Here is a 25,338-nt window from a genome sequence, read left to right as displayed (position 1 = left end):
GGCCAAGGCTCTGAGCCTGAGGGTGAACCCTCGGTTAGCCTCAAAGGGAGATTGGCAGGTGTTTGGGGGTGATCCCAAACCACCACCAAATGGAGACTTTGTCTCAACTGAACTGGAAGAAAGGAAGGTGAATTGAAGAGGGAGCTATTCTTGCTACGTGACTCGTGGTTTCAACTTCACGTTGGACCACCCACGTTCCCTTCCCAACCAGAGTGGTGTGCAGGGTGTTCCTTGAAAGGCTGTCTGGGAGAATAGACGTGGGTTTAAGGATGCTGCAACCCAGGCGGCCGGCGTGGCTGACACGACCTCCGACTGCGCAGTCCTCCCCGCCTAGACAGAAAGACCCTCACTTGCTCCTTTGCGAGGCCTTGCTCTGTCCCATGTGTTACCCTAAACCCTGGTCATACACATTTTGTCTAACACACTTTAGAAAATAATATGTTATTTTACCTGTCTGTTGATGAAAAACAATCCCTGATTTTAAAGGTGAGTTTATTTATTTGTTCCTTGGCATAAGTCAGCTCGTTACCTGGGTCTTGAAGCATCCTTGAACCTCCACAGAAAATCAGTTTATGAATAGTTCATCGCTTCCCAGAACAGGGCCATTAAAAAGCCTGATTTAATAGGTGAGCATTTCATGGGCTTTGAATACCTGCGGGCATTCGTGTTCTAACGAGGCCTTCAGCCTGTCCTGCCTCCCAGGAGCCACTGAAGCATCCCCTCAGGACTGTCCCAATGTTACCCAAGATGGAGCATGTCTAACCCACACTCACGGTGCCCCACAAACCCACTCTCCCTCCTGACGCCCCTTCTGTTTTCATGACGCCCCTTCCTTTTTCAATGTGCCATTGTTTTTCTGTCTTCCAGGCTTGGAAACTTTTTTATTTTTTTTTGGCCACGCTTTGAGGCATGTGGGATCTTAGTTCCCCGATCAGGGATCGAACCCGTGCCCCCAGCATTGGAAGCACGGCGTCTTAACCACTGGACCGCCAGGGAAGTCCGCAGGCTTGGAAACTTTGAGTCCTTTTTTTCTTCCCCCATTACCTCCCTGATCTCATACCCACTCCTTCCCACCAGCCTTGCCTTGCCAAGACCTACAGCCCCTAAACAGGGTGTAAGCCCTCACCCCCGTGCCATTGCGCACTCTCCTAAACCCCACTACATCCTCCAAACCTGACTCTGACTGCACATCGTCCTGAACGAGGTCCACACTTGTGGGCGCTTGAGAAATAAGTTAAATGAATCAAAAAATGAATTTAGCATCCCCTAGAGAACTCCTAACTTGCCTTTTATCTCTGCATCTGTCGTCTCCAGATAACACTGCTTCATTTGCATGTGGAGGAGCATTTTAAAGTAGATTGAGGTTCCCCAGCCTTTCCATTTCTTATATTTGAGGTTTTAAATGGAAACATTTGAAAATCATCAGAAAGAGCACAACTACAAATCTACACAATCCGTTTGCTTTTTGGTTTGTTTGCATCGTTTTCATTTTTGTTTCCAGCACACCTAACACAGCAGGAAAACTTAGACTTCCTTGAAGGAGTTTTCTCTCCCGAAACTCGGAATGTAGACCCTGACTTTGAACTGAGTTCTGAGAGTGACGTTTGCTGACATCCTGCGTGTAATCCTGACATCTTCATTCATTCCCTCACAGACCACATTTCTAAAATACAGATTTTTCTCTGCCAGCTCTGTCTAAAAGGTTGTGGTGTCAGAGATGTTTGCCCAGCCAGCACAAGGCAAAGGAAACTGGTCTCCCTGCACTTTATAAAACATGTGATCCTGGATATGGGAGGCCCCCTGGGAGAAGCTCATGTAGGGCACAGATAGAAGGTAAAAACCTGTCCCCAAACCCCCAGCCTTGGTTGTTGAAGCTGAGCCTATGACCCTGATTAAAGCATGAGTGGCCCTTTAGGGCCACGAATGTAGATGGTGTGATAGTCACCCCCGGCAGCTGTCGCCGAGAACAATGAGGCATCTTTATTTTTCAACGTTATGGTAAAAAGGGGCCATGCAGTCGGCCATGGTCCCACAGTGAGCAGGCGAGAAAACACGTGGCCGTGTTTCTCAGTGGCTGGGTTGGGAGTGAATACTGTATGGGGGAAATGCAAGTCTCTACGAGAATCGGCTCCGCACTTCAGGGGCATTCGGTCACGCTCACGTACAGTCCTGCGGTGGCTGAGGTGACAGGTGGCTGTTTCTCCCTCATCCTCTCTGCTCATTTCCTGCAGCTGAATGGGCGGCTTCTGGTCGCTGAGGGGGCGGTGTGCATTCTTAGGGGGGGGTTACACAGGCTCCACCTCCTGCCTTGAGGATCCTAGAAATGAGCTCACCGATGCTGACCAGAAATGACATTTGCGTGGGTGTCCTCAGCAGCCCAGCACTTTCCTGCTTGACCTTTGCTCATCCTCCCCTGCAGCCTGAACTGAGCTACTTGCTTAAAGTTGCAGAATTCCCGCCACTTCAGGGAGGCAGGTGGCAGAGTCATTAGCATATTCATCCTCTCTGCGGCCACCGTCCCCTGACTGCTGCCCTGTCACCTTTGCCCTGTCGCACACTGCCCCGATGGGTCATCCTTCCAAGCCTCTTCTCAACAGGGTGTGGCCCTGCTGGGCCTCCCGAAATGTTTCCGGAAGAAGGGTTTGGTGGAGCAAAACATGCACAACTTTCAAAGTTTGAAAACCGTAGGCGATAAAACTGCATAAAACTTCTGCATCGTGTGGAGTACCTTATTTTTTTATGTATTTCGTTTTTTAGGAATCTGAAGCTTTATTCCTCAAAGCAATTAAAGCTCATCCAAATACTGCAAGTTACCATGGCAATTTGGGTAAGGAAATTTTTCAATTTGAATCATATCGAAATTCTGTGTAATTTTAATGAAACAGGTGCATTTCTGTAAAATCACTGTTGGGAGAGTTGTTTTTCAAATCGAACCCGTACTGGCCTTTATAATCTGGTTCTAAAATATGGCATTTTAAGGAAATTACCACATTAATAAGGTAGCTAAATAACAGTCATATTTACAAATCTTAATTGCATGATCCGAACAACTCCTAAAATCCCCCACTAGTTAATCGCCTTCTGATGTTAAAACTCAGATTTTCTTTCTTTGAGTGAAGGGCCCTAGCCAGTTAAACTGAGAAGTACTTTGGAAGTTTGCAGTCTGACGTGTGTCCTTTTGCCTCTTCTGTAGTGGACCTTCCTTATCTAGCCTGGTCTTCCCTGCATTCTTATGTTCTGTGTCTTGGCTAAGAATGAATTCACAATGACTTATTACCTAGAATTCCTTTCTTTCATTTTTGACATCTCAATAATTCAGATTTTTAGAACATAGCGTGTTGATGTTTGGCAGGCTCAGTCATGTGAATATTTTTTCGCCAGATCTCTTCCCTGTAGACTCTGTAGCTTCTCCTTGGAAAAGTGATGAAGCATCAGTGGTTGCTGTACCGCCCACGTTGAAAGATAGTTTTACTTAGAGAATCATTGTAACAGTCAGAGGCTTACCATTCTAATGAGTAGATTTCTTGGGACTTCCTGTGTGGTCCAGTGGTAAAGAATCCGCCTTACGATGCAGGGGACTCTGGTTCGATCCCTGGTCAGGGAACTAGGATCCCACATGCCACGCGACAACTAGGCCTGCACCCCACAACTACTGAGCTCGCGCGCCTCAACTAGAGCCCACGCGCTCTGGAACCCGTGCGCCACAACTACAAAGCCCATGCGTCCTGGAGCCTGCACGCCACAACCAGAGACGAGAGAACCCGCACGCCACAACTAGAGAGAAGCCCACACGCCGCAACGAAAGATCCCGCATGCCTCAATGAAGATCCCGCGTGCCGCAACTAAGACCCGACGCAGCCGAAAAAAAAAAAAGTAGATTTCTTTAACTATCATTTTATGGTCAGATCTTGACGTTAGAGCCCTGAATTCCAGCTGGCAACAAACAAGCTATTATTCTGCGGAAAGGTAAAGGAGACTCTTTGTCACAGTAAATGGCTGGTCTTCTACACGGTCAGAGCGCTAAGCAGTGCTGGAGCCCAGCCCTGTGCAGCCTGGCTTTCGGGAAGTTTCCTGGCAGCATCAAGAAACTTAGCGTACTCTTCCTTTTGCTTCTTTATGTAACAATGTTGCCGTAGGGAGATGGGTCACGCCTAATGATACGAAGAACCCTGGGAGTAACTGGGGGTGGTTAAACAGACAGTCACCAGGGAGTGTGATTACAATAAATAAAGTTGGCAGTACAAACAATATTGTTTTTTTTTTTTTAACAATATTGTTTTAATCAATGATTTTTGAAAACTGCTTGCAGAGGTTCTGTAATACTTCTTTGTACAAGTGGTTGGGAGTACCGCAAGTTATTCAGAAGCATTTCCAGTGAAATTGATCTCTTGCTATTTCAGCTGTGCTTTATCATCGCTGGGGACATCTAGACTTGGCCAAAAAACACTATGAGATCTCTCTGCGGCTTGACCCAATGGCATCAGGAACTAAGGAGAATTATGGTCTTCTAAGAAGAAAGCTGGAACAAATGCAAAAGAAAAACGTCTGAGCCTTTTTCCTTCATTTTTTGAGCTTGTGTGTGTGTGTGTGTGTGCATGAGGCAGATCATTAATATCATGTGCCTACGTTTAACCATGTAAAAGTCTTACGTGTTGTTTATTTTATCATTTTTTTTCTATGAAAACAAAGACATGCAAAAAGATTACAGCACCAGCAATATACTCTTGAATGCTTGATGTGGTTTTTGCATTGAAATTGTATTTTTTCAGACAACTCAAACATAAATTCTAAAATTCCAAGGATGAAGTCTTTTTTAATTAAAAAGAAAAAAAGAAAAAAATTACCTTGAGCGACTTACAGCAGAATTAAACCTGCATTTGGGATGTGAGTTGTGTTGTTGTAAAGACTCATATTATTAAACTTGGATTGTGAACAAGAAATGACAAACTGATTCCTACAATTTATATAAATATCTAATGTGTCTGTATATTAGAATTTTTACTTAATGACAAGAAAGAGTAAATTAAGATTTTTTTTTAATCTTTTTTTTCCAAACAATGTGCTATGAACATCATTTGTAAGGAAATATTTCTTTGTATTTTTTTTTGAATGGGGCAAATAATTGAAAGAAGAATGGAAATTTTAACGTCTAGTGTATTTACACTTTTTCCCTAGGAAGAAATTCACTCCTGCAATATTTTTTGGATTCTTCAACTTGTGCTGTTTCATAACATAGGAAATTATGTAGTATCCTACATAAACTGTCACTATTAATAGAAAATTAAAGCCATGCTTTAGGAAAAAGTAGGCAGCCTGATGTCTTTATTTTTGTTACATCCAGTATTAAGAGGGCTACACACCTCTATGTAAGTTGTTTTTTTGTGTTTTTTGACTGGAAAGCAGTTTTCCATTTAGTTTCATGGAACCATAGTCATTACTATATCCAAAAAATGCAAGAGGTAAATTTTCTCCCAAAAGGAACCACGTTTGGGGAGTTTGTGATATTTTTAAGAATTGGATTATTTATCCTGTTTTATTGGGTCAGAATAATCATGTTCGTTTTGTTTTATTCTCCTATATATGCTGTTGACCTAATGATTTATGCAATCTCTGTCATTTCTTATGCAGTAAAATTATTACAGAAACCGGTATACAAGTGTCATAGTGCCTCCTATTACTCATCTATTAAGATGATTTTCAAGTTATTTGACTCTGTCCTCTTTCCCTTAAAATGAAATCAAAGTGACTGATTCATCCTTTCTAGAATGTGGCTTCTATTTGGTTTTAGGGACCATTTAATAGAATCGCACTGTGGAGTCCTCCAGGTTCTAAAATACGGGCTGAGTAGATCCCACATGGAGATGAATTTGATTCTCTACACTCACTTTGTGGGGGGCCGGGGGCAGACCTGCGTAGAGTTGTAAATCAGTCATTGTAACCTACAGTGGTTGAGATACTTCAGAAAAGAAAGTGCTGTGTTTCAAACATTTCAGAAATGGTCCCCAATTTATAGAGCTCTTAGGGGCAGGAGCTGCCTTATTCTTATTTATGTTCCTACAGCACTTAGCTTGGCAGATAATAGAGGTACTATATGCTTGTTGACTTTTTTTTTTTTAAGCAAATTTTTCTCTTTGAAACAGTGCTTATCTTTTGAGAATGAAGAAAAAAATATTTCTGGTAAAAGCCCCTTCAGGATTTTTTCTTTCTTTCTTTCTTTTTGTACTGATACTAAAACCTGAGTGTCAAATCAAGACATGCAAATCTGGGACCCCTGCCTACAGAACGAATCCCCTTAGCTTTCACTGCTCCCTCTCAGGATTTCCGTCACAGCTGCCTTCTGTCCAGAGAAAACAGTCATTCACTTGACTGATATTTCAGGGCGTCTTTTATCTCGGCCGATTTTGGAAGTGCGCCATGCTCTTCCTCTTTTCTTCCTTCTTTTTTCCATCTTAAGCAGCCACCCTGTAATTTATTTCTTGGGTTTCCTTTCTAACGAGACTGAAGTGGAAATCTGTCTCCCAGTTCCCCTCTTATTTGGTATTTTTTTCTGAACTTTGTTTTTGTTGCTAATCACGGTAGGGGATTGGGTTTGGGGTGGGGTGTCAGAACAAACATAGGGATTGTTGCCATTCTGGGAAATCTGAGAGTCAGAATCATCCTCCTTCACCTCCCTGATAGCGAACATCACGAAACCCTGGAATGTGGTTTGGGGTTATTTTTTGTTTGTTTATCTGCTACATTTCTTCCCTGTTTAGATGCACTCTTACATTTCTTAAAAATTCCACCCTATAGAGATGTAGCCTACTATGCCTTCACAGGGCTCTTTGGGGTTCTGATTCTATCACATTTCTTTTATTTTATTTCAAATTACTGAGTTTAAATATACAGAATAGAAGACCAAGCCCCACAGCAAAGCTTTGGACGTCTGTGTTCACATTCACACTTATCAGCTTGGACTTTGGGGTGAGAAAACATAGATTTGGGTCTTGGCTCTAGTGCTTTGATGTCATAGGCAGGTCATTTAACATTGCATAAGTTCCAATTTCCCATCTGTAAAATGGACATGATAAGACATAAGACCTCCCTCTCAGTAATGAGGTACTTGGCTCAGTACTTGCCTCAATAAATGATAGACTAGACTTTTGGAGGAAGGTGTAGATTTTGCAGCAGACAGGTTTGACCTTAAATGCATTCATTCCTTCATTCAACAAATATTAAGTGGCAGATACTGTCCCAGGCACTGGGAATACAGTGATGAGGGAAATGGACATGGTCCCTGGCCCTCATGCAGCAGACAGTGCATTGAGAAACAGTAATTGTCAGTCATATAATTAATAACTGAAGCAGGAGACTGGGTCTAGCCTGAAGAGTCAGGAAAGGGTTCCCTGAGAAGGTGACTTCTGAACTGAGATTTGATAAGCAGAGAGGAAGATCACTCTAGGCCAGTGGTTCTCAACAGGGGAGATTTTGACCCCCAGGGGACAGTTGGCAATGCCTGGAGATCTTTTTGGCTGTCACAACTGATGGGGGTGGGAAGATGCTACCGTACACCTTACAAAGCACAGGACAACCCCCTACAAAAAAGAATGATCTGGCCCCAAATGCCAGTAGTGCTGATGTTGCGAAAACCTGGACTGCACACACAGAAGAAACAGCATATGCAAAGGGCCTGTGGTGAGAAAGCTAAAGTACCTGGTGAACAAAGTCCAAGGGAGAGGGGGAGGGGTGCTTGATGGAGTTGGTAAAGGTGACGAGGTCCAGACTATGCCAGGGTTTGCAGACCTCACGGTCTTTATCTTAAACCATGGGAGGATTCAAAACGAAGGACATTATCAGATCTATGTTTTGAAAAGATCACTTTGGCTGTTGGTGGGGAAGGAATTGGAGGGAGGCAAAGACGTGAGCAGATCAGTGAAGAGACCATTGCACATATCCAGGGTAGAGATGAAGGTGGCTTGGTGTAGACAAGAGGCAGTCAAGTTGATGAAATGTGGACTGACCTGAGAAATACATAGGAATCAATTGGTGATGGATAGGAGGTGGATCGGTAAGGGGATGAGACCCATCGTTTCATCATCCAGATAGATCAGTGCCATTGAGAGGGAAAGTCTGGCTATAAACTAGAGAGGGAATAAGGTCCTTGAGAAGAAAGGAAGGGATGGGACCCAAAATCAAGTGGAATTTGACCCTAGCAAAGAGAAAATAAAGCCCCTGTATGCTACAAGGTCTAGATGGGGACAGATGTGGACATATTGGTCTTTACTTCTCATCTTTGTCCCTAAGGCTTTCCTAAGTGGACTAGTCAGATGCCCTTCTGAAGACTGGATACAGTATGCCTATCACAATTACGTGGTTACCAAATAGCCATAGCTGATGAGGGAAAATAGTCTTCTCTATAGACTAATTAAAGCCAATAAATGTTGAAAGAATGGCAATTAGAAAATCATCCCTTTATTTTTTTTTGTCTCCAATGAATTAATCGATTCAGGCAAAGATCAGCAGTGAGTAAAATTATTAGATGAAAGATCAGTGAAGAGCTTTTTAGTGGAAGGGACAGAATCTGTGCGATTTTGTCACATGTAGATTTGTGAGGTCACCACAGTCAAGATACAGAACTGTCCCATCCCAAGGATCCCTTGTACTACTTTTATGCTATTACCTTTTTCAAAATATCTCGTTGGGCACAGACTGTGCAATGGCAGTGTGCTAGCTGCTGGGGATATGATGAAAAATGAAAACAGATGATTCCTGCACCATGGAGCTTGCCATCCAGGTTACCTCACCCTTGTTGTGTGCCCAGGTTGGGCATGCTGGTGTAGACTCGGGGACTGAGCATTTTTACCAGCCCCCACTTCCAGGGGACTCCTGGGGAGTCAGCAGGCCCCCCGTGACTCATTCACATCTTTATATTTGCAGCTGTTCCAGGGTCACAGGTTGTCAGGACATTTCTTGCCGTCTCCTGTGTTCAAAGTTCTCCATTAGTTGGTGAATCTCTTTTTTCCTGGAGGCAGTGAAACATCAAATCAAGTTGACTTTTCTATTTCATAGGAACAGATATTGGTTCAATTGCCTCTACCTTCTCCTTTGGGCCTCATATTTATGGTAAAAACTTCACCAGGCATCCGGGGGAGATAAGTTATATTGAGACATAAACTCCATTGAAGAGTCAGCTGTAAAGACAAGGGGAATCTGGGATGTTCTTGCCATGTTGACCCAAATAGAAGGATCCCAAGTGTTGAGTAACCCTGATTTTCAGTAAAGTGAGACATTTCATGTTACTTGAAATATTCATTAATAAATACCAAATGTAATTATAGAATACTACAGCCTCATTTTAAAATCACACAGAGTCTTGTCTTAATCTCTCGTGCCTTTAAAATTCTACCAAGAAGATATTGATTTGGCTGTGGCCTCTTTTCAGATAATGTTCCTCACAAAATGAAAATCAGAAGCTGGTTTCTCGTTCAAAGGAAGAGAAACAAAGGCCCCATGTGGGACAGTTTGGTTGGGATGAAGGAGACAAGAAAATGCAATGGAGGAGGCAGGAGCCGAGAGAACGCTGTCAAACGTTAAGGTTTTTCCCTTGTTCTTCTCTCATATTCCAATCTCTTTTCTTTAAATGTACAGGAATTACAGTTTATATTGATATTAACATGAGCTGTTTCTGAGCAAGAAGAAGTGAGGAGGAGAGAGGCTCTTCACCTTCTACTTTGCAAATCGCTGCATTATTTGAAATAATTTTTTTTTTCTAAAGCAAGGAACATGTGCGACATCACAGAGAAATCTTTCTTCAAGAGAGCCATGGATGGGTTCGTAATAAAGCTGTGATAAGGCGCATTGGTGGAAAGGAGACACCATGTGGGAAACTCAGGTAACCAAATGTAGTCACTAAAGCGCTTTGCCCAGCCAGGTGGGAGGTACACTGGGGAGCCTGTGTCTCCAGAGGCATGCTGAGTGAAAAGAACTCGGGAGGCATCATTGCTCAGACTGTTGGCTGAACTACCAGTGTGCAAGGCAGACTCTTTCCTGAAGCATGCCTTTAACTCCTCACGAAACTCTGTATGCTGTGTGACTCTCTTGGTGGTCGTCTGGAAATAACTGGCATTTGGGGGGCATAAAGCTTGAATGTGAAAGGAAAATCTGCGTTCCACCCAGGTTGGAACCTCGTTCTTCCTCCATTTACCAGACCTTAGGCAAGTGTAGCGGGTTGGATAGTGTCCCCCCCCCCCCCCCAAATTCATGTCCACCCAGAACTTCAGAATGTGACTGTATTTGGAAATCAGGTGTTACACATCTAATTAGTTAAGGCTCTTGAGAGGAAACCATCCTGGCTTTAGGGTGGGCCCGAAATCAACGATCGGTGTTTTCTAGAAAGAGGAGAGGATACATGGAGGCACACAGAGAAGAGAAGGCCATGAGAAGGTGGAGACGGAGATTGGAGTGATGCTGCCACTAAGCCAAGGAACGCCAGGAGCCACCAGAAGCCGGAAGAGGCAAGGAAGGATCCTCCCCTAGAGCCTTCGAAGGAGTGTGGCCCTGCCAACACCCTGACTTCAGACCCCTGGCCTCCAGAACAACATTCCTGTCATTAAAGCCACCCAGTCTGTGGCCATGCCTGGCCCCCCTAGGGATCCAGTAGAGCAAGTAACTTAGTCTTTTAGCAGCTCAGAACCTCATCTGTAAAATGGGGCATAATACTACCTTTTTCACAGACTTACTGGAAAGTTTCAATGAGACGAGGTATGTAAAGCCGTAGACCCGCGCTTGGCACATAATACTATTCAATAAATAATTGAAGGAGGAATAACCCTCACTTTTCTTGAGGTTTTTAATCCTGTAATTAAATGACCCAGAAACAATCTCAGGTTTATGTTTTTATCACTTGTGTGCTAAGTCTGATTAGTTCTATCAGTACAAGTACTGTAAACCTGTTACACTGTTTATCAAAACTGCCTTGAGTGTCCTGCATTTTTAATCATTTTGTTTTTAAATATGTGGTATTTTTCCAGGGCCAGTAAAGCTTTCTGCTTCCTACTTGTGTTTGAGAAAACATCTTCCCTGTAGGTTTAAATTGCAGTTTTATCCATCACTTAAAAACAGTTCTGGGGCTTCCCTGGTGGCGCAGTGGTTGAGAATCTGCCTGCCAATGCAGGGGACACGGGTTCGAGCCCCGGTCTGGGAAGATCCCACATGCCGCGGAGCAGCTGGGCCCGTGAGCCACAATTACTGAGCCTGAGCGTCTGGAGCCCGTGCTCCGCAACAAGAGAGGCCGCGATACTGAGAGGCCCGCGCACCGCGATGAAGAGCGGCCCCCGCACCGCGATGAAGAGTGGCCCCCGCTTGCCACAACTAGAGAAAGCCCTTGCACAGAAATGAAGACCCAAAACAGCCATAAAAATAAATAAATTAAAAAAAAAAAAAACCAGTTCTATATCAGCAGTTACGTTTCAATAGCATTAATTTTGCTGAACAGACTTGAGATGTGTCTTGAAAATTTTCAAAACTGCTCATTTCTAGAACTTTCTGATAATGTATATGGATGACAGCTTTTATAGTACTTAGTCTAGGAATCTGCAGACATCAGCAAGCAAGGTGATAAGGTGGAAAGAACAGAGACCAGGAGTGTGAGATCTACCCTAGGGCCAGCTTCACTGCCATAAGTCATTTTTTTAAGCTTCAACAATTCAATTAGATACAAACACTTCCAATCCTGTCATTAGTTACCAGGACCCTGGAATGAGTCACCTAATTACTGCATGCCTCAGTTGCTTCTAATAAAAATAATGGTGGTGGTGGTTGCTTTTGCTGTTAATTTCTCCTCCATGAAATGAGAGAGTTGGACTAAACCAGTGTTCTTCAAATATCCTCAGATGCTTAACCTTTTTAAAAACAAAAAACAAAAAAAACCTAAATCTTGTACAGAAGTCCACTATAAAAATTTGCAAAGTGACCTTCTTTGGGTGCTTATATAAACCCTCATTAAAAAAATCTGTTGTGTAATGTAAGAATGTTTGAAATTCGAGCACTCTTGTGGAAACAAAGTACTGTGAAGCTTTCTAGTCCTGATGTATTCTGGTAAGGTAAAAAGTCCCTCAGACTGACAAAAGTCCAATTCTGCTCCGCCATTCATCAGGCTGACATAGCACAGATTAAGGCAGCTGGGAAGTGAACGGGAAACCACATTTCTCCCATAGACACACTGAAGTTGTAATGTGTCAAGGAACCCACTTCTAAGGGTGACTGCTGCTTTATTACTCTTGGAGAAACCTTCTGGAAGAGCACTGTCAGAAATGTTGCCGTTTGAAGTCATCAGGAAGAATGAGACATCCTGCTCTACCTGGAGGGTCCAAGTCACTTTGACATGACAAGCAGCCTCAGTTTCCAACCCACGTGCAGAACTTCATTTAAAGCATTTCTGGATACACCCGTTCACATCTATCAAAACTTTTAGTCTCTAAGTGCATAAGCCCCTGGGTCTGTTCTGCTGTCCAGACCTGATACTGACTATTGGCACGCATCCCTCTTTTGCCTTCAGCCTGTAAAAACACTATTACCTTTAAATTCCTCCACCCCTCCCCGCAAACCTGCTAACTTCATCTTTGTTTGGTGAGGCATCTCAGGGCTCCATGGGTGTGTGGTCTCCCCCATGGCAACGAGCCAATAAATCGGACTTTGTCCAATGATGGTTTTGTACTGGAGATATTTGATTGGGCTAAGACAGGGCACAGCTAACCTTATGAGCTTGGTCAGGCCATCCAACCTCTTTACCTCATCTGTAAAGTGGAGGAAATTCTCTACCTGGCCTTTATTGTGCAATGCAGGGGTATGGATCAAATGGGATCATGTATGTGAGAGCTCTTCATGGGTAGAACCATACGTACAGCGTTATCCACTGGAACTAGCACTTTGAACAAAGAGTTTCCAAAATAGAATTATTAGTGCAGATGACACACATTTCAGCACATGTGACCCAGCTACCTTGTTTTAGCCCTTATGTTTTAGAGCATGAGTTTCAGGTTCAGCTGGATATGGACACTCTTATTTCCTGGCAGCATGTCTTTGAGCGGGTTATTGAACCTCATGTAGCCAATTCCTATGTAGACTAGGAATGATAATATCTGCCTCATACTGTGGCTCAAAGGGTAACGTGAGGGAAGAGTCATACTGTACCAGGCACATAGGAGCACTCAGTATGTGTTCATTTCCTGCATCGATGGCTCAAGGGAATCAGGCCACGTTTCCCCTTGTAATGTCCACATTGCCAGGCACCAGGCAACCATTATTTCCTTTAAAAAAACTGCTGTTTGGAGAGCAGGACCAAATAACTTGATTCTGGCTTTAAGCAGAACAATGGCAGCAATGGTACAGGGTTAGAGATGGGTTTGTGGCCTCTTTGCAATGTAATTAGCTTCCTCCATGGTGGATGGCATATCTGGTTGGTCAGATTACTTTCTTCTGGGAGTTCTTTCATTTATCCTCCTATTTGTGATAAGGGATTTATTCACCAAAACAATCTCATATAGTGCTTTACTCTGGTCTTTGCTTGTTAACTCCAAAAATTACAGAAGGTAGGCAAGAAGAGCACAAACCATCTCAACCGCAATTGCTTGGAAAATTCCGTCGCCTTTTTAGACAAGTTATTGCCTATCTTTTGTGGAGAAAAGGTCAATGCCTTATCTTTAAATATCTGACAGCAGCGCACATCATCTTTAAAACAATAATTCCAGAAATACCAGGATTGCATTTAACGTGAGTGAACTTAGTTTCATGAGGTTGGTTTTCTCCTCTCATTAATTTCTTTGCCGTGGAAATTGTTTAGCAATGAGACCTGTTGTACTAAGTAAAATAACTCAACAGAATGACAAGGAAAAAACAACTCTGCCACTTTCAAATTTAACAACAAATTTTTAGAACCTGGTTTAGAAAATGGAAGCAAGGAATCCCACTATTTGCAGAATTTTTTTATTCTATTTTGTTACATACAAATTTTCTAAATTATCCTGATTAATGGATCCTACGTTGATTTTTGGTCAAGTTCATATTGATTTACCTCGGGGAAAGGATCAAAAAGTAAAGTTCAATGAAATAAATATTATTGAATACCTACTCTGGGTACCATGGTGGGAAGTGCTGGAAACATCCAAAGGAGACAGGTCTGACCTCATGGAACTCAGTCCAGGAGGGAGGCAGTCATAAATCAACTATCACAGAACGAAGAGGCAGGGATTTTAATGGTGGCTGGAGCAAAAGACTGCGGAGCAGCACAGACAAACTTTTTCTGTAAAAGGGCAGAGAGACAATATTTTAGGCTTTGCAGGCCACCTTGTCTCAGTGGCGGCTACTCAGCTCTGCTGCTATCACAAAAAGCAGCCATAGAGGGACTTCCCTGGTGGCGCAGTGGTTAAGAATCTGCCTGCCAACACAGGGCACATGGGTTCGGGCCCTGGCCTGGGAAGATCCCACATGCCGCGGAGCAACTAAGCCCGTGAGCCACAACTACTGAGCCTGAGCTCTAGAGCCCACGTGCCACAACTACTGAAGCCCATGTGCCACAACTACTGAGCCTGCACTCTAGAACCCATGAGCCACAACTGCTGAGCCCGCATGCCTAGAGCCTGTGCTTCGCAACAAGAGAAGCCACCGCAGTGAGAAGCCCACGCACTGCAACGAAGAGTAGCCCCCGCTCACCGCAACTAGAGAAAGCCTGCGTGCAGCAATGAAGACCCAACACAACCAAAAATAAGTAAATAAATTAATTAATTTTTTTTAAAAAAGAAAAGGTTGTCGTTTATATAAAAAAAAAAGCCATAGATAACCCATAAATGAGTCAGTATGACTGTATTTTCAGTAAAACTTTATAGACACTGAAATTTGAATCTCATATAATTTTCATGTGTCATGAAGTTTTATTTCTTCTTTGGATTTTTTTCAAGCACTTAAAAATGTAAAACTCATTCTTAGCTTACAAAACCAAGTGGTGGGCTGGATTTAGTTTGCAGGTTATTTAGGGCCAAAGATGATTGTTTGTAATAATTTACTAGAATAATTTGATAATATTTCAGTAGATTTTATAGTGTTATCCAGTTAGACTTCAAGCTCTGTATATAGCACCCTGGTTCTGTTGCTTATTTCACATTATAAACATCTTTTCAAGAGATGCAGAAGACATTTTCCCATCAATTGTGTGGTCCTTGCAATTCTGGAGACATGTGGGAGGGGTAACAAGGAGATGAGGTCGGCTTCTTTTGCATAACACTAAGTAGCAGTGCATTCAGTCAAATATAAATTAGGCATCTAACACCGAAGTCTAGAAAACAGAGCTTGGCAATTACCTGCTGGTATTTAGAAAACAAAAATGGCCAAACTGGATAATTCCACTGAAAGACAATTTGTTAGTCTAAATCCTTTGAGTTGATAAAGGAAATGTTTGTGCCCGAGCTTTGAACCCGGGCATAGCATTTTGCCAGCTGCTTGACCTTGAGCCTGGAGGGTATGGGAGACTGTGGACCCCAGAGCAACAGACCAGAAAAACAGCTGATGGTGGGCTGAAACCTTTTCGGTGAGGGACTCACCTATACCATTTGCATGCAACTGACAGCCTCCATGAGTCAGCTCAGTTCCTAAAACCCACCAGCGTAGTTGGCTTGCTAAGGGCTCCTGTGTAACCCACCAAACCTAAACTGAAGCCAAGACTTGTCTACACCGACCAATCAGTTTCCTTGAGAAACTGTGACTTTTTTTCTAACGTAGTGTTGTAGGTCAATTACAAAAGAACATACAAAAACAGTGAAATATGGATCAGATTTGTAGTTACGGGGGGGCGGGGGGTGGAAGGTGGGGCGGTTGGATGAAAGCAGTTAAAAGGTACTGCAAACTTCAGGTTGTAAGATAAGTACTAGGGATGTAATGGACAACATGATAAATATAATTAACACTGCTGTATGCTATATATGAAAGTTGTTAAGAAAGTAAATCCTAAGAGTTCTCATCACACAAAAAATTTTTTTCTATTTCTTTAATTGTATCTATATAAGATGATGGATGTTCACTAACCTTATTGTGATAATCATTTCATGATATATATGTCAAATCATTATGCTGTACACCTTAAACTTATACAGCGCTCTAAGTCCATTATATCTCAATAAAACTGGGAAAAAATTAATTACCATTATAACAAAAAAAGAAGAAGTACTTGTTAAAGTGTATTTCTTTCACCGGGCCCACCCCCAGAGTTGCTTATTCAGAAGGTCTGGGGTGTGGCCTGTGAGTTCGCATTTCTAAATTTCCAGGTGCTGCTAATGCAGCCCATCTGGGACCACATTTTGAAAATTACTACCTTATTTGTCTATGGGTTATTTTTTTGACAGTTAAACTGAAGATCTCATCCCACAGAGCCTAATCTATGTTGGATCAGACTCTCCCAGCCTTATCTGGCACTAAATGCACTTTAACACTCACCTTATTACCATCTTTAATTTTTCTTTACTGGAGGAGTTATTTATTCATGTATTTTCCTCACACTTTCTTTTGCTGACATGATCTTCCTCCCTCAAAGAAAAAGAATAAATACATAAAATGGAACCATTCTGCCCTTTGAAAAAAAATTAAGATGCTACTGCAACTCTTTAAAAATAGTATGTTAAAAATACACACCAGGGGCTTCCCTGGTGGCGCAGTGGTTGGGAGTCTGCCTGCCGATGCAGGGGACATGGGTTCGAGCCCTGGTCTGGGAGGATCCTGCATGCCGCGGAGCGGCTGGGCCCGTGAGCCACAATTGCTGAGCCTGCGCGTCTGGAGCCTGTGCTCCGCAGCAAAGAGAGGCCGCGATGGTGAGTGGCCCCCGCTTGCCGCAACTAGAGAAAGCCCTCGCATAGAAACGAAGACCCAACACAGCCATAAAATAAAAAATAAATAAATTAATTAATTTAAAAAAAATTAAAAAAAAAAAAGAATCAGAAGAAACATTAAAAAAAAAAAAACACACCAGACAAGATTTTTAATAAATTTAAATTTAATCATGAGCTTCCCCAAACAAGAAAGAACTCTGTGAAAATTATGGCTTATGAATCTGATCTTTTAGATTTCTTTAGGAAAATCTGTTCAAAACACAGCCACATCAGCATTACTGGAAATGTTTGAATAGAAACCAGATTGTAAAAACCACATGGATGCAGCCCACATACATGAGAAAGTGGAAAGGCAGACAGTAAGGGGGATTATTGCTACTCCAACGATTAGTACTTGTGAGGGGGAGGAGCAGAAGGGGCCCCCTCTCTCTCTATGCCATTCTTGTCACCTGGGTCCCTAAAGTAGCATTGCTTAAGCCCAGAATGAACACAGTCTCTAGAAAAAATTCTCCTTCAGCTTTTGGTCTTCACTCCTCTAATTTCTGGGGCTCAAATTCAGTCCTAGGATCCAGGAACAGACGGTAGGTCATTACTTCCATTGTCCTCTACAACCACAGTTTTAACTGAAAATGGAGAATTGGTAAATAAGTGGCAGTATCAAGACTATATGATTATCTGTATCCAGTATGGTATCAGCGCTGAGTGTGGATGCTGGAGTGTGAGGCCTTGGTCATCACCTTGTGCATCTGCCTTACGGGATGCATCCCCAGGTGTTGGCTCATTTCTAAGCGTGTGAGTGTGTGTGTGTATATATCTGACGCGGTGCGTCTCCAGGTGTATCGGGGTCCAACATGGACTCAAAAGGCTGACCCTGGACGCCCCGGTGGGACGCGTTAGAGCGTGGGCGCCCTTCTGGCTCCCGGCGCGTGCCCAGGTGTGCGCGCGGCCCGCGCCGGCAGGTACACGGTCCCTCCTCCAGGGGGCGCCGCCGGGGGCGGCCTCCCGGGGCGGCCGCGCCAGCCTCGGCCAGTATTTCCGCTCCGCCGCCCGGGCTCGCTCTCTCCGACGGCGCCGCGCTCCGAGGCAGGTGAGGCGCTGGGCTCGGGCCGAGCCGGGGCCCCTGTCCCCGCCCCCGCCGCGAGGGTGCCCTAGAGACCCCGGGGACTCGGGGTGTTGCTGCCGGCGCGTCGCGCCAGGTAGGAGTCGGTGGCCCGCGTGAGTCGGGGAGGGAGGGTGGGGAATGGAGCGGGGAGGGACGGCGTTGGGGGGCTGAGGGGCGGGGGCAGAGCCTGGGCTGTGAAGGGACGCGGGCGCCTGCGGGACCAGCTGGAAGGGAGGGGACACGGGGCCGCTACGCGCTTCCACACGTTGCTCCGCGCAGCGCGAGGCGGACGCCACCGCCAGAACGACGCGGGGCAGGAAGAGTTGGGAACTGCCTTCAGGTGTGCACGCTGCCCCTTCCCAGTAAGGAAGAAGCGATGACCATTTAGAAGGTAGTTTTAAAAGGATCTCGCAGTCTAATGAGGCTGACGCTTTAGAGAAATTCTGTTTTGAACTGGAGATTCTTGTTTGCGAGGAGACCAGAAGCTGCAAAAGAAGAAAAACAAAGAACTTCTGGCGTTTGTCAGTTTCTGAGCTCAGGTTTCTTTGGGGCCGTTAGTGACACAGCTGAGTTTTTGGAGAAATTTCTCTTACTGTCTTGATTACGAAATATGGTTATTGAGCTTTCACTCTGTTGGCCGAAGAGAGCACCGCAGCTGTACTGGAAACCCTAAATAGGTGCACGGTTTTTTGAACACAACTTTCTGACTCCAGGCTGTTAATATTGAACTGATAAGAAAAGAAGACTTGTGGCCACGTCTTCTCAAAGCAGGTTATTAATTTTGCTCAATGTCCCAGGGAGAAATCCTGTATTAAAAGCTATAAAGTGTCTCTCTAAGGGTGTGGAGAAAAGGGAACCCTCTTGCACTGTTGGTGCGAATGTAAATTGATAGAGCCACTATGGAGAACAGTGTGGAGGTTCCTTAAAAAACTAAAAATAGAACTACCATATGACCCAGCAATCCCAGTACTGGGCATATACCCTGAGAAAACCATAATTCAAAAGAGTCATGTACCACAATGTTCATTCCAGCTCTATTTACAATAGCCAGGACATGGAAGCAACCTAAGTGTCCATCAGCAGATGAATGGATAAAGAAGATGTGGCACATATATACAATGGAATATTACTCAGCCATAAAAAAATGAAATTGAGTTATTTGTAGTGAGGTGGATGGACCTAGAACCTGTCATACAGAGTGAAGTAAGTCAGAAAGAGAAAAACAAATACCATATGCTAACACATATATGGAATCTTAAAAAAAAAAAAAAATGGTTCTGAAGAACCTAGGGGCAGGACAGGAATAAAGAGACAGACGTAGAGAATGGACTTGAGGACGCGGGGAGGGGGAAGGGGAAGCTGGGACGAAGTGAGAGGGTGGCATGGACATATATACACTACCAAATGTAAAATAGATAGCTAGTGGGAAGCAGCCGCATAGCACAGGGAGATCAGTTTGGTGTTTTGTGACCACCTAGAGGGGTGGGATGGGGTGGGTGGGAGAGAGATGCAAGAGGGAGGAGATATGGGGATATACGTATGTGTATAGCTGATTCATTTTGTTATAAAGCAGAAACTAACACACCATTGTAAAGTAATTATATGCCAATAAAGATGTTAAAAAAAAAACCCAAAAAACTGAAGGGCCTCTAAATCAGTTGGATTGACCAATATAAAGAGTAGGTCTTTTTTCTTTATATATAAATTTATTTATTTATTTATTTTTGGCTGTGTTGGTTCTTCATTGCTGCACGCGGGCTTTCTCTGGTTGTGGCGAGTGGGGGCTATTCTTCATTGTGGTGCGCGGGCTTCTCATCGCGGTGGCTTCTCTTGTTGCGGAGCACAGGCTCTAGGCGCGCATGCTTCAGTAGTTGTGGCACATGGGCTCAGTAGTTGTGGCTCGTGGGCTCTAGAGCGCAGGCTCAGTAGTTGTGGCTCATGGGCTTAGTTGCTCCACGGCATGTGGGATCTTCCTGGACCCAGGCTCGAACCCGTGTTCCCTGCATTGGTAGGTGGATTCTTAACCACTGTGCCACCAGGGAAGCCCAAGAGTAGGTGTTACACACACGTTTTTTGTTTGTTTGTTTGTTTGTTTGTTTTATGGACTGAGTGTTTGTATCTTCCCCCCAAATGTTGAAGCCCTAACTCCCAATGTGATAATATTTGGAAGTGGTGCCTTTGGGAGGATAATCAGGTATAGATGGGATCATGAGTGTGGAGTCCTCACGATAGAATTAATGATTTTTTTTTTAAATTTTATTTATTTATTTATTTATGGCTGTGTTGGGTCTTCGTTTCTGTGCGAGGGCTTTCTCTAGTTGTGGCGAGCGGGGGCCACTCTTCATCGCGGTGCGCGGGCCTCTCACTATCGCGGCCTCTCTTGTTGCGGAGCACAGGCTTCAGACGCGCAGGCTCAGTAGTTGTGGCTCACGGGCCTAGTTGCTCCGCGGCATGTGGGATCCTCCCAGACCAGGGCTCGAACCCGTGTTCCCTGCACTGGCAGGCAGACTCCCAACCACTGTGCCACCAGGGAAGCCCACACACACGTTTTTATGTAGTTTTTCCTGTAATTGAAGACATTCTCCCTGGTCTCAATTAATTGAAATGCTAATATGGAGAGCCCCCGCAGGTTGCCCACATTTTCCCAAAATGCCTTGTTTTCCTGAACTGACTCCCAGGAGACGCCAGAAGTTCCTGAATAAGCAGACTGCCCGGGTAGAGAGCATTTGTATTTCAAACGCAGAGTTTGCAAAGGTAAATTAATTTCTAATTGGTGGACCTTTGTACAGAAGTGTTTTAGACTAGCTGACCTCGAAAACAAGGGTGCTGACGATTAGCAGTAGTCCTAGAGAAGGTGGTTATTCACGCTGGCCTTAGGTAGCCGGCAGCGGGAAGTATATAGAATAGAGCAGGGATAGAAACTGGTACTGTTTAAGTTTTTTAATTACCTGTTCATTTCCCTCTTATTTTATGTAGTAAGATATCTTGAACGTTCCAATCTGGGTCAGCTCTTCCAAGTGGAGTCATTGAAGGGCTTTGTACCCACAGTCAGCTGGGCCTTTCCGAGGGGGTAGGGCAACCCCTGCAGGCGGGCGTGGAGGTGAGTGCTGCAGTGTTTGCAGACGGACTGGTCCCAAGGAAGGTGATAACAGGAGGACAAAGTTCAAGTGATCTTAGCAGTCTTTTCTAGAACCTTCTCCATCCGGAGGTAAACCTTAGATTAGAGATTTTATTAAGAGAGTGTTGGTTAAACAGGGCCAGCATCTTGTTTAACAGGAATTTGGTCTTTAATTGAAGGTCTCTCTGGTCAGTGAAACTGCTCAGGGCAAGTCAGCCTTCCCTCGGTTGGATCTGAGAGCTGTGTAGGCAGAGCTTACACTGTGAAAGGTGTTATTATTACCCTCCCTCCCCCCCACCCCGCCACACACAATGGGTTTACAGAGAAGACCAAGTTACTAGAAGTCTCGGGGTTTGTATGGCATCATGAGGTAATAGACATGGTCAATAGCTGAAATGTTAAGAAGGTTGAAGCATAATAAATGCCAAGGGCAGTTGGAGCCCAGGGAGATGAATTCCCTCCAGAGGACTTGGGGAGGTCACGTTTGGGCTTCACCTTGGGCCCAGAGTAGAAGTTTTATAGGCAGAGGAGTGGAATGGGGGCGGGCATTCCTGGTGGTGGATGCCTGGAGCAAGGTAAGAAGCTTAAAAGGTTAAAAGGTAGCCATTGTGAGAGAGACGGGCGGAACCCTGTAAGGAGGGTGGGAGGCCTGCCTAGAGAGGCTGTCTGGAGATAAATTCTTTTGGATCAAAGCTCTGGTTTTTCCCCCCTTTTTATTAAAGCAAATATAAAAGTAAAGGGAATAGTATAATGAACTTCCATATATCCATCAAATAGGTTTAACAGTTGGTTAAAACGATTTCTCTTTTTGGCCATATCTGCTTTATCTTCTTGTTGAAGCAGTTTAAATTGCAGATAACAATATTCACCCCTAAGCAGTGTGGTGTGCACCTCCAGAAAAGGGCATTTCCTTGGATAAGCATAATACTATTGTCACCTCCTGATCAGATTGACAATAATTCCTTAATGTTTTCTAAAACCCCGTCCACAGATTTCCTTGATTGCCTCAGAAACGCACTTTTACTGTTGGTTTGTGTGAATCAGAATGGGCCACACGTGTGTTGAGTATCTGTTGTCTCTTAATCCAGGACAGGGGGTTGGCAAACTTAATGAAAAGGGCCAGTTAACTAACTCTTTAGGCTTTTCAGGCCATGTGGGCTCCATTGCGGCCACTCAGCTGTGTTGTCCTACAGAAGCAGCCGTGGCTGATACGAACGTGAATGAGCATGGCTGTGTTCCAATAAAATTTTGCTTTCAAAGTTTTTTTGTTTTAAACTCCACCAGCAGGCAGCAGTTATCCGAGGGCCAAAGTGTGCTGACCCTGGTCTCGAGCAGTGATTTACTGGTATTGCTCGGTTGGCTATGGGTGGCTCTCATTCTGGATTTATTCAGCTTTCTGTATAGTGTGGTTTAGCTTGTTCCTCTGTCCCCTGTATCTCCTGTAAACTGGAAGGTAGATCTAAAGGCTTAATTAGAGTCAGAGTCACCACTCATGGCAAGTATACTTCAGATGTGGTTTGGTGGTTCGAATTTTTTTTTTAATAAATTTATGGCTTCAAAAGACTCGGAAACCCGTATTCAGCAAGCTCCACATTCCTAAAATAAGCTTTGCCTGATGGCTGAAGATATGCTTGCTTTCCGTTCTCATTTTCCTTACTTGAAGGAGAGGACATAGCTGCTATTTCTCAAGAAAGTCCAGAACTTTGAACCCCTGTGCTAGGCCAGTACGAGCTTACTACTCTTCTGGGCATCCTGCGGCCCCTCGGGCTGGTGGGTCACGTTTTTGCACTGAATGGCGGTTCCTTCCATGGCCCACCCCCAAGGTCTGAGATGCCATCCAAGGGGCTGGGTGAAGTGCTCTTGTCTTTTAAGCCTCTCGTCTCTTAAACGCTCGGCTTTCTTCACTCATCTTCCTCTTCATCTCACCCCTGGCAGGACTGAGAACTGGACACTTGTCCATGGGCTTCTGGTCACGCTGTGAGGCGGGACGGCTTCTGGTGTCCTGTTCAGAAGGATTCTGAGGTCAAACGCTTTTCAGACTCAGACTCACTGTGATGTGAGATTCCAGGGCAACGCGGTTTTGAAGAACAAGCTTACAGGTGAGGATTGTTTTTTCCTCTGTTCTGGAGTGTTTGCTGTTCCTAAACTGTAGAGCACCAGAGGAAGTATGTTGATAAGAGTGTCAGTTGGAAGTCCTGTCTTTCTGTCTTTCAGGAATATTAGGGAAACTGTCTGTTCTTCCCTGAACACATTTTTCCAGATAATGTGCCTTTGGTCTTTTTCTTACTGATTTGTAAGAATTCTTTATACATTGGGGGTGCTATTCTTTTGTCATATATGTTACAACTACTTCCCCATTTTTTTTTTTTTTTTTACTTTGTTTACAGTACTTATACTCTGCAGAAACATTTAATTTTAACATAGGGAAAAAAATGTCAGTCTCCCCTTTACAGTTTCCTTGTTTTGTGTTTTGCTTAGAAAGACCTGCCCATTTCAAGATCTTTTTTTAAAAGTCTGTGTTAACACAGATAAATGACGAAAACTAGGAACATGTGATTCTGAAAAAGAAGGATACTGAAGGGGGCTCTTTCTACCAAAGAGTATAATATTTTGGCTTTAAGATGGGCCCTACATTGATAAGTCTTGAAGTTGGGAGATGGGTATTGGGGGAATCATTATATCATTATTTCTGTATATATTTGACTTCCCAAAACAAAAAAGTTTTCTGAAAAAAAAGGATAGTAGGTGGAAAAGCCATTTTGTCCCATTCATTCATATTCAGCAACTGTTATCTACTGTGTGCTGAATACTGGGAGTATTTTGTTAATAAAGGCACAAGATCTCGGAACTTATATTTCTCACATAAGAGGCAGATGTTAATGTCATGGTTGAGGACACAACTCCTGTGTCAGACTGCCTGGCTTCAAAACCTGGCTCTGCCACGTACTGGCTGGGTGATTTTGAACTTTTTAATTTAAAACATGCGGGATAATGATCGTGTCTACCTGATAGGGTTTTGGGGAGGCTCGAATGGGAAAACGCACGAAAATTCCTTTGCGTGGTACTTAGCATTTAGTAAATGCTCAAGTGTAAACTCTGAGGAAGAGAATACGGTAACTTCAGTCGAGCCGGGACCACGGGAGAGGAGCAGCTGCTGAGAGATGTATGGAGTGGGGTCATGACCTCGCCTGGGCTGCCTGAGTAGGGTTGGGAGAACTGTTCAGAGGAGCAGACTTCCGAGTGGAGACGTGAGACGTGGAAAACACGTCTTTTAATCAAAAGTGCCTTCCTTTGTGGCGGAATGAGGAGGGTAAGGTGACAGCAGAGAAAGGGCCCAGGCGAGGGCTTGGCGACTGGAGGAAGCAGGTTTGACTTTGTCTTAGTTTCCTGGTGCTGCCAGAGCAAGTGCCACCAACTCCATGGCCTGAAACCACCCAGATTGATTGTCCTGTTCTTCAGACCAGGAGTCCAGCTGGGTGTCACTGGGCTGAAATCAGCGGCTGTGTCCCCTCCTGGAGGCTCTAGAGGAGAATGTGTTTTCTCGACTCTGCATCTCCCACTTGAGGGGGAGCACCGCTGCGTCCCTCGGACACCCCCTCCCGCCCCAGGCCCCGCCCGCTCACAGGTCCCCGCACCCAGCCAGGAGAGCGGCTGGGTAGTTTTGGTGATGTAACTGCTCTATATGGTTACAGGAATCAGTCAACTTTAAAACTCATAGAATTATACAACAAAAAAGGTCATTTTACTTTATATAAATTCAAATAATAATAATAAAGAATGAAAGCATGAGAGCATGCAACTATTGTAAAACACTGAGTTAAAAATAGAAGGTAGACATAAGAATAAGAGCATTCTGAATTAAGCTAAGATGGCACAATCCACTATTATTATTAAAAGAGACTTCAGCAAGATACAAACCAAAGACAATGAAAGAGCTTTGTTTTGATCTTGCTTTGAAAAATTCAGCCGCACAGGCTATTTTAGACAACTGGGGAAATATGAATACAGCATATTAGGGATTTTTTGTTCATTGTTAGGTAGGATTGTAGTTATTTAAAAACCTAAACTTTTGGGCTTCCCTGGTGGTGCAGTGGTTAAGAATCCACCTGCCAATGCGGGGAACACAGGTTCAAGCCCTGGTCCGGGAAGATCCCACATGCCACAGAGCAACTAAGCCCGTGCGCCACAACTACTGTGCGCCACAACTACTGAGCCTGTGCTCTAGAGCCCGCGAGCCACAACTACTGAAACCTGCGCTCCCTAGAGCC

At 44.1% G+C, this 25,338-nt stretch overlaps 2 protein-coding genes and 1 long non-coding RNA gene across 7 annotated transcripts in view; all 3 read left to right on the top strand.

Annotated features, from left to right (window-relative positions):
* The window catches only part of TMTC4 (transmembrane O-mannosyltransferase targeting cadherins 4), a 61,421-nt gene extending 55,777 nt beyond the window's left edge, over positions 1-5,644 (top strand). For 3 of the 4 annotated variants that reach the window (XM_068526360.1, XM_068526359.1, XM_068526357.1), the window contains 2 exons: positions 2,758-2,827; positions 4,401-5,644. In XM_068526360.1, the coding sequence (XP_068382461.1) occupies positions 2,758-2,827; positions 4,401-4,549 (219 nt within the window). In that variant the 3' untranslated portion in view covers positions 4,550-5,644. Of the gene's footprint in view, positions 1-1,689; positions 1,834-2,757; positions 2,828-4,400 lie in introns of those variants that run through there. The other variant, XM_068526358.1, reaches the window with a different exon arrangement.
* Positions 5,645-9,426: 3,782 nt separating this feature from the next.
* On the top strand, positions 9,427-11,385 carry LOC137752075 (uncharacterized). Its single transcript, XR_011071044.1, has 3 exons — positions 9,427-9,574; positions 9,755-9,871; positions 10,372-11,385. It is a non-coding gene; the product is annotated as an uncharacterized lncRNA (long non-coding RNA).
* Positions 11,386-17,902: 6,517 nt separating this feature from the next.
* The window catches only part of GGACT (gamma-glutamylamine cyclotransferase), a 46,117-nt gene continuing 38,681 nt past the window's right edge, over positions 17,903-25,338 (top strand). For both annotated transcript variants that reach the window (XR_011071057.1, XR_011071058.1), the window contains exons 1-2: positions 17,903-18,046; positions 23,006-23,169. The gene's annotated coding sequence lies outside the window, so the exon portion shown is untranslated. The remainder of the gene's footprint in view (positions 18,047-23,005; positions 23,170-25,338) is intronic.

This window comes from Eschrichtius robustus, chromosome 18 (assembly GCF_028021215.1).
Source record: "Eschrichtius robustus isolate mEscRob2 chromosome 18, mEscRob2.pri, whole genome shotgun sequence".
NCBI classification, from domain to species: domain Eukaryota; kingdom Metazoa; phylum Chordata; class Mammalia; order Artiodactyla; family Eschrichtiidae; genus Eschrichtius; species Eschrichtius robustus.
Note: the sequence above shows the minus strand (reverse complement) of the source record. Positions and strands in the feature narration are given on the sequence as shown.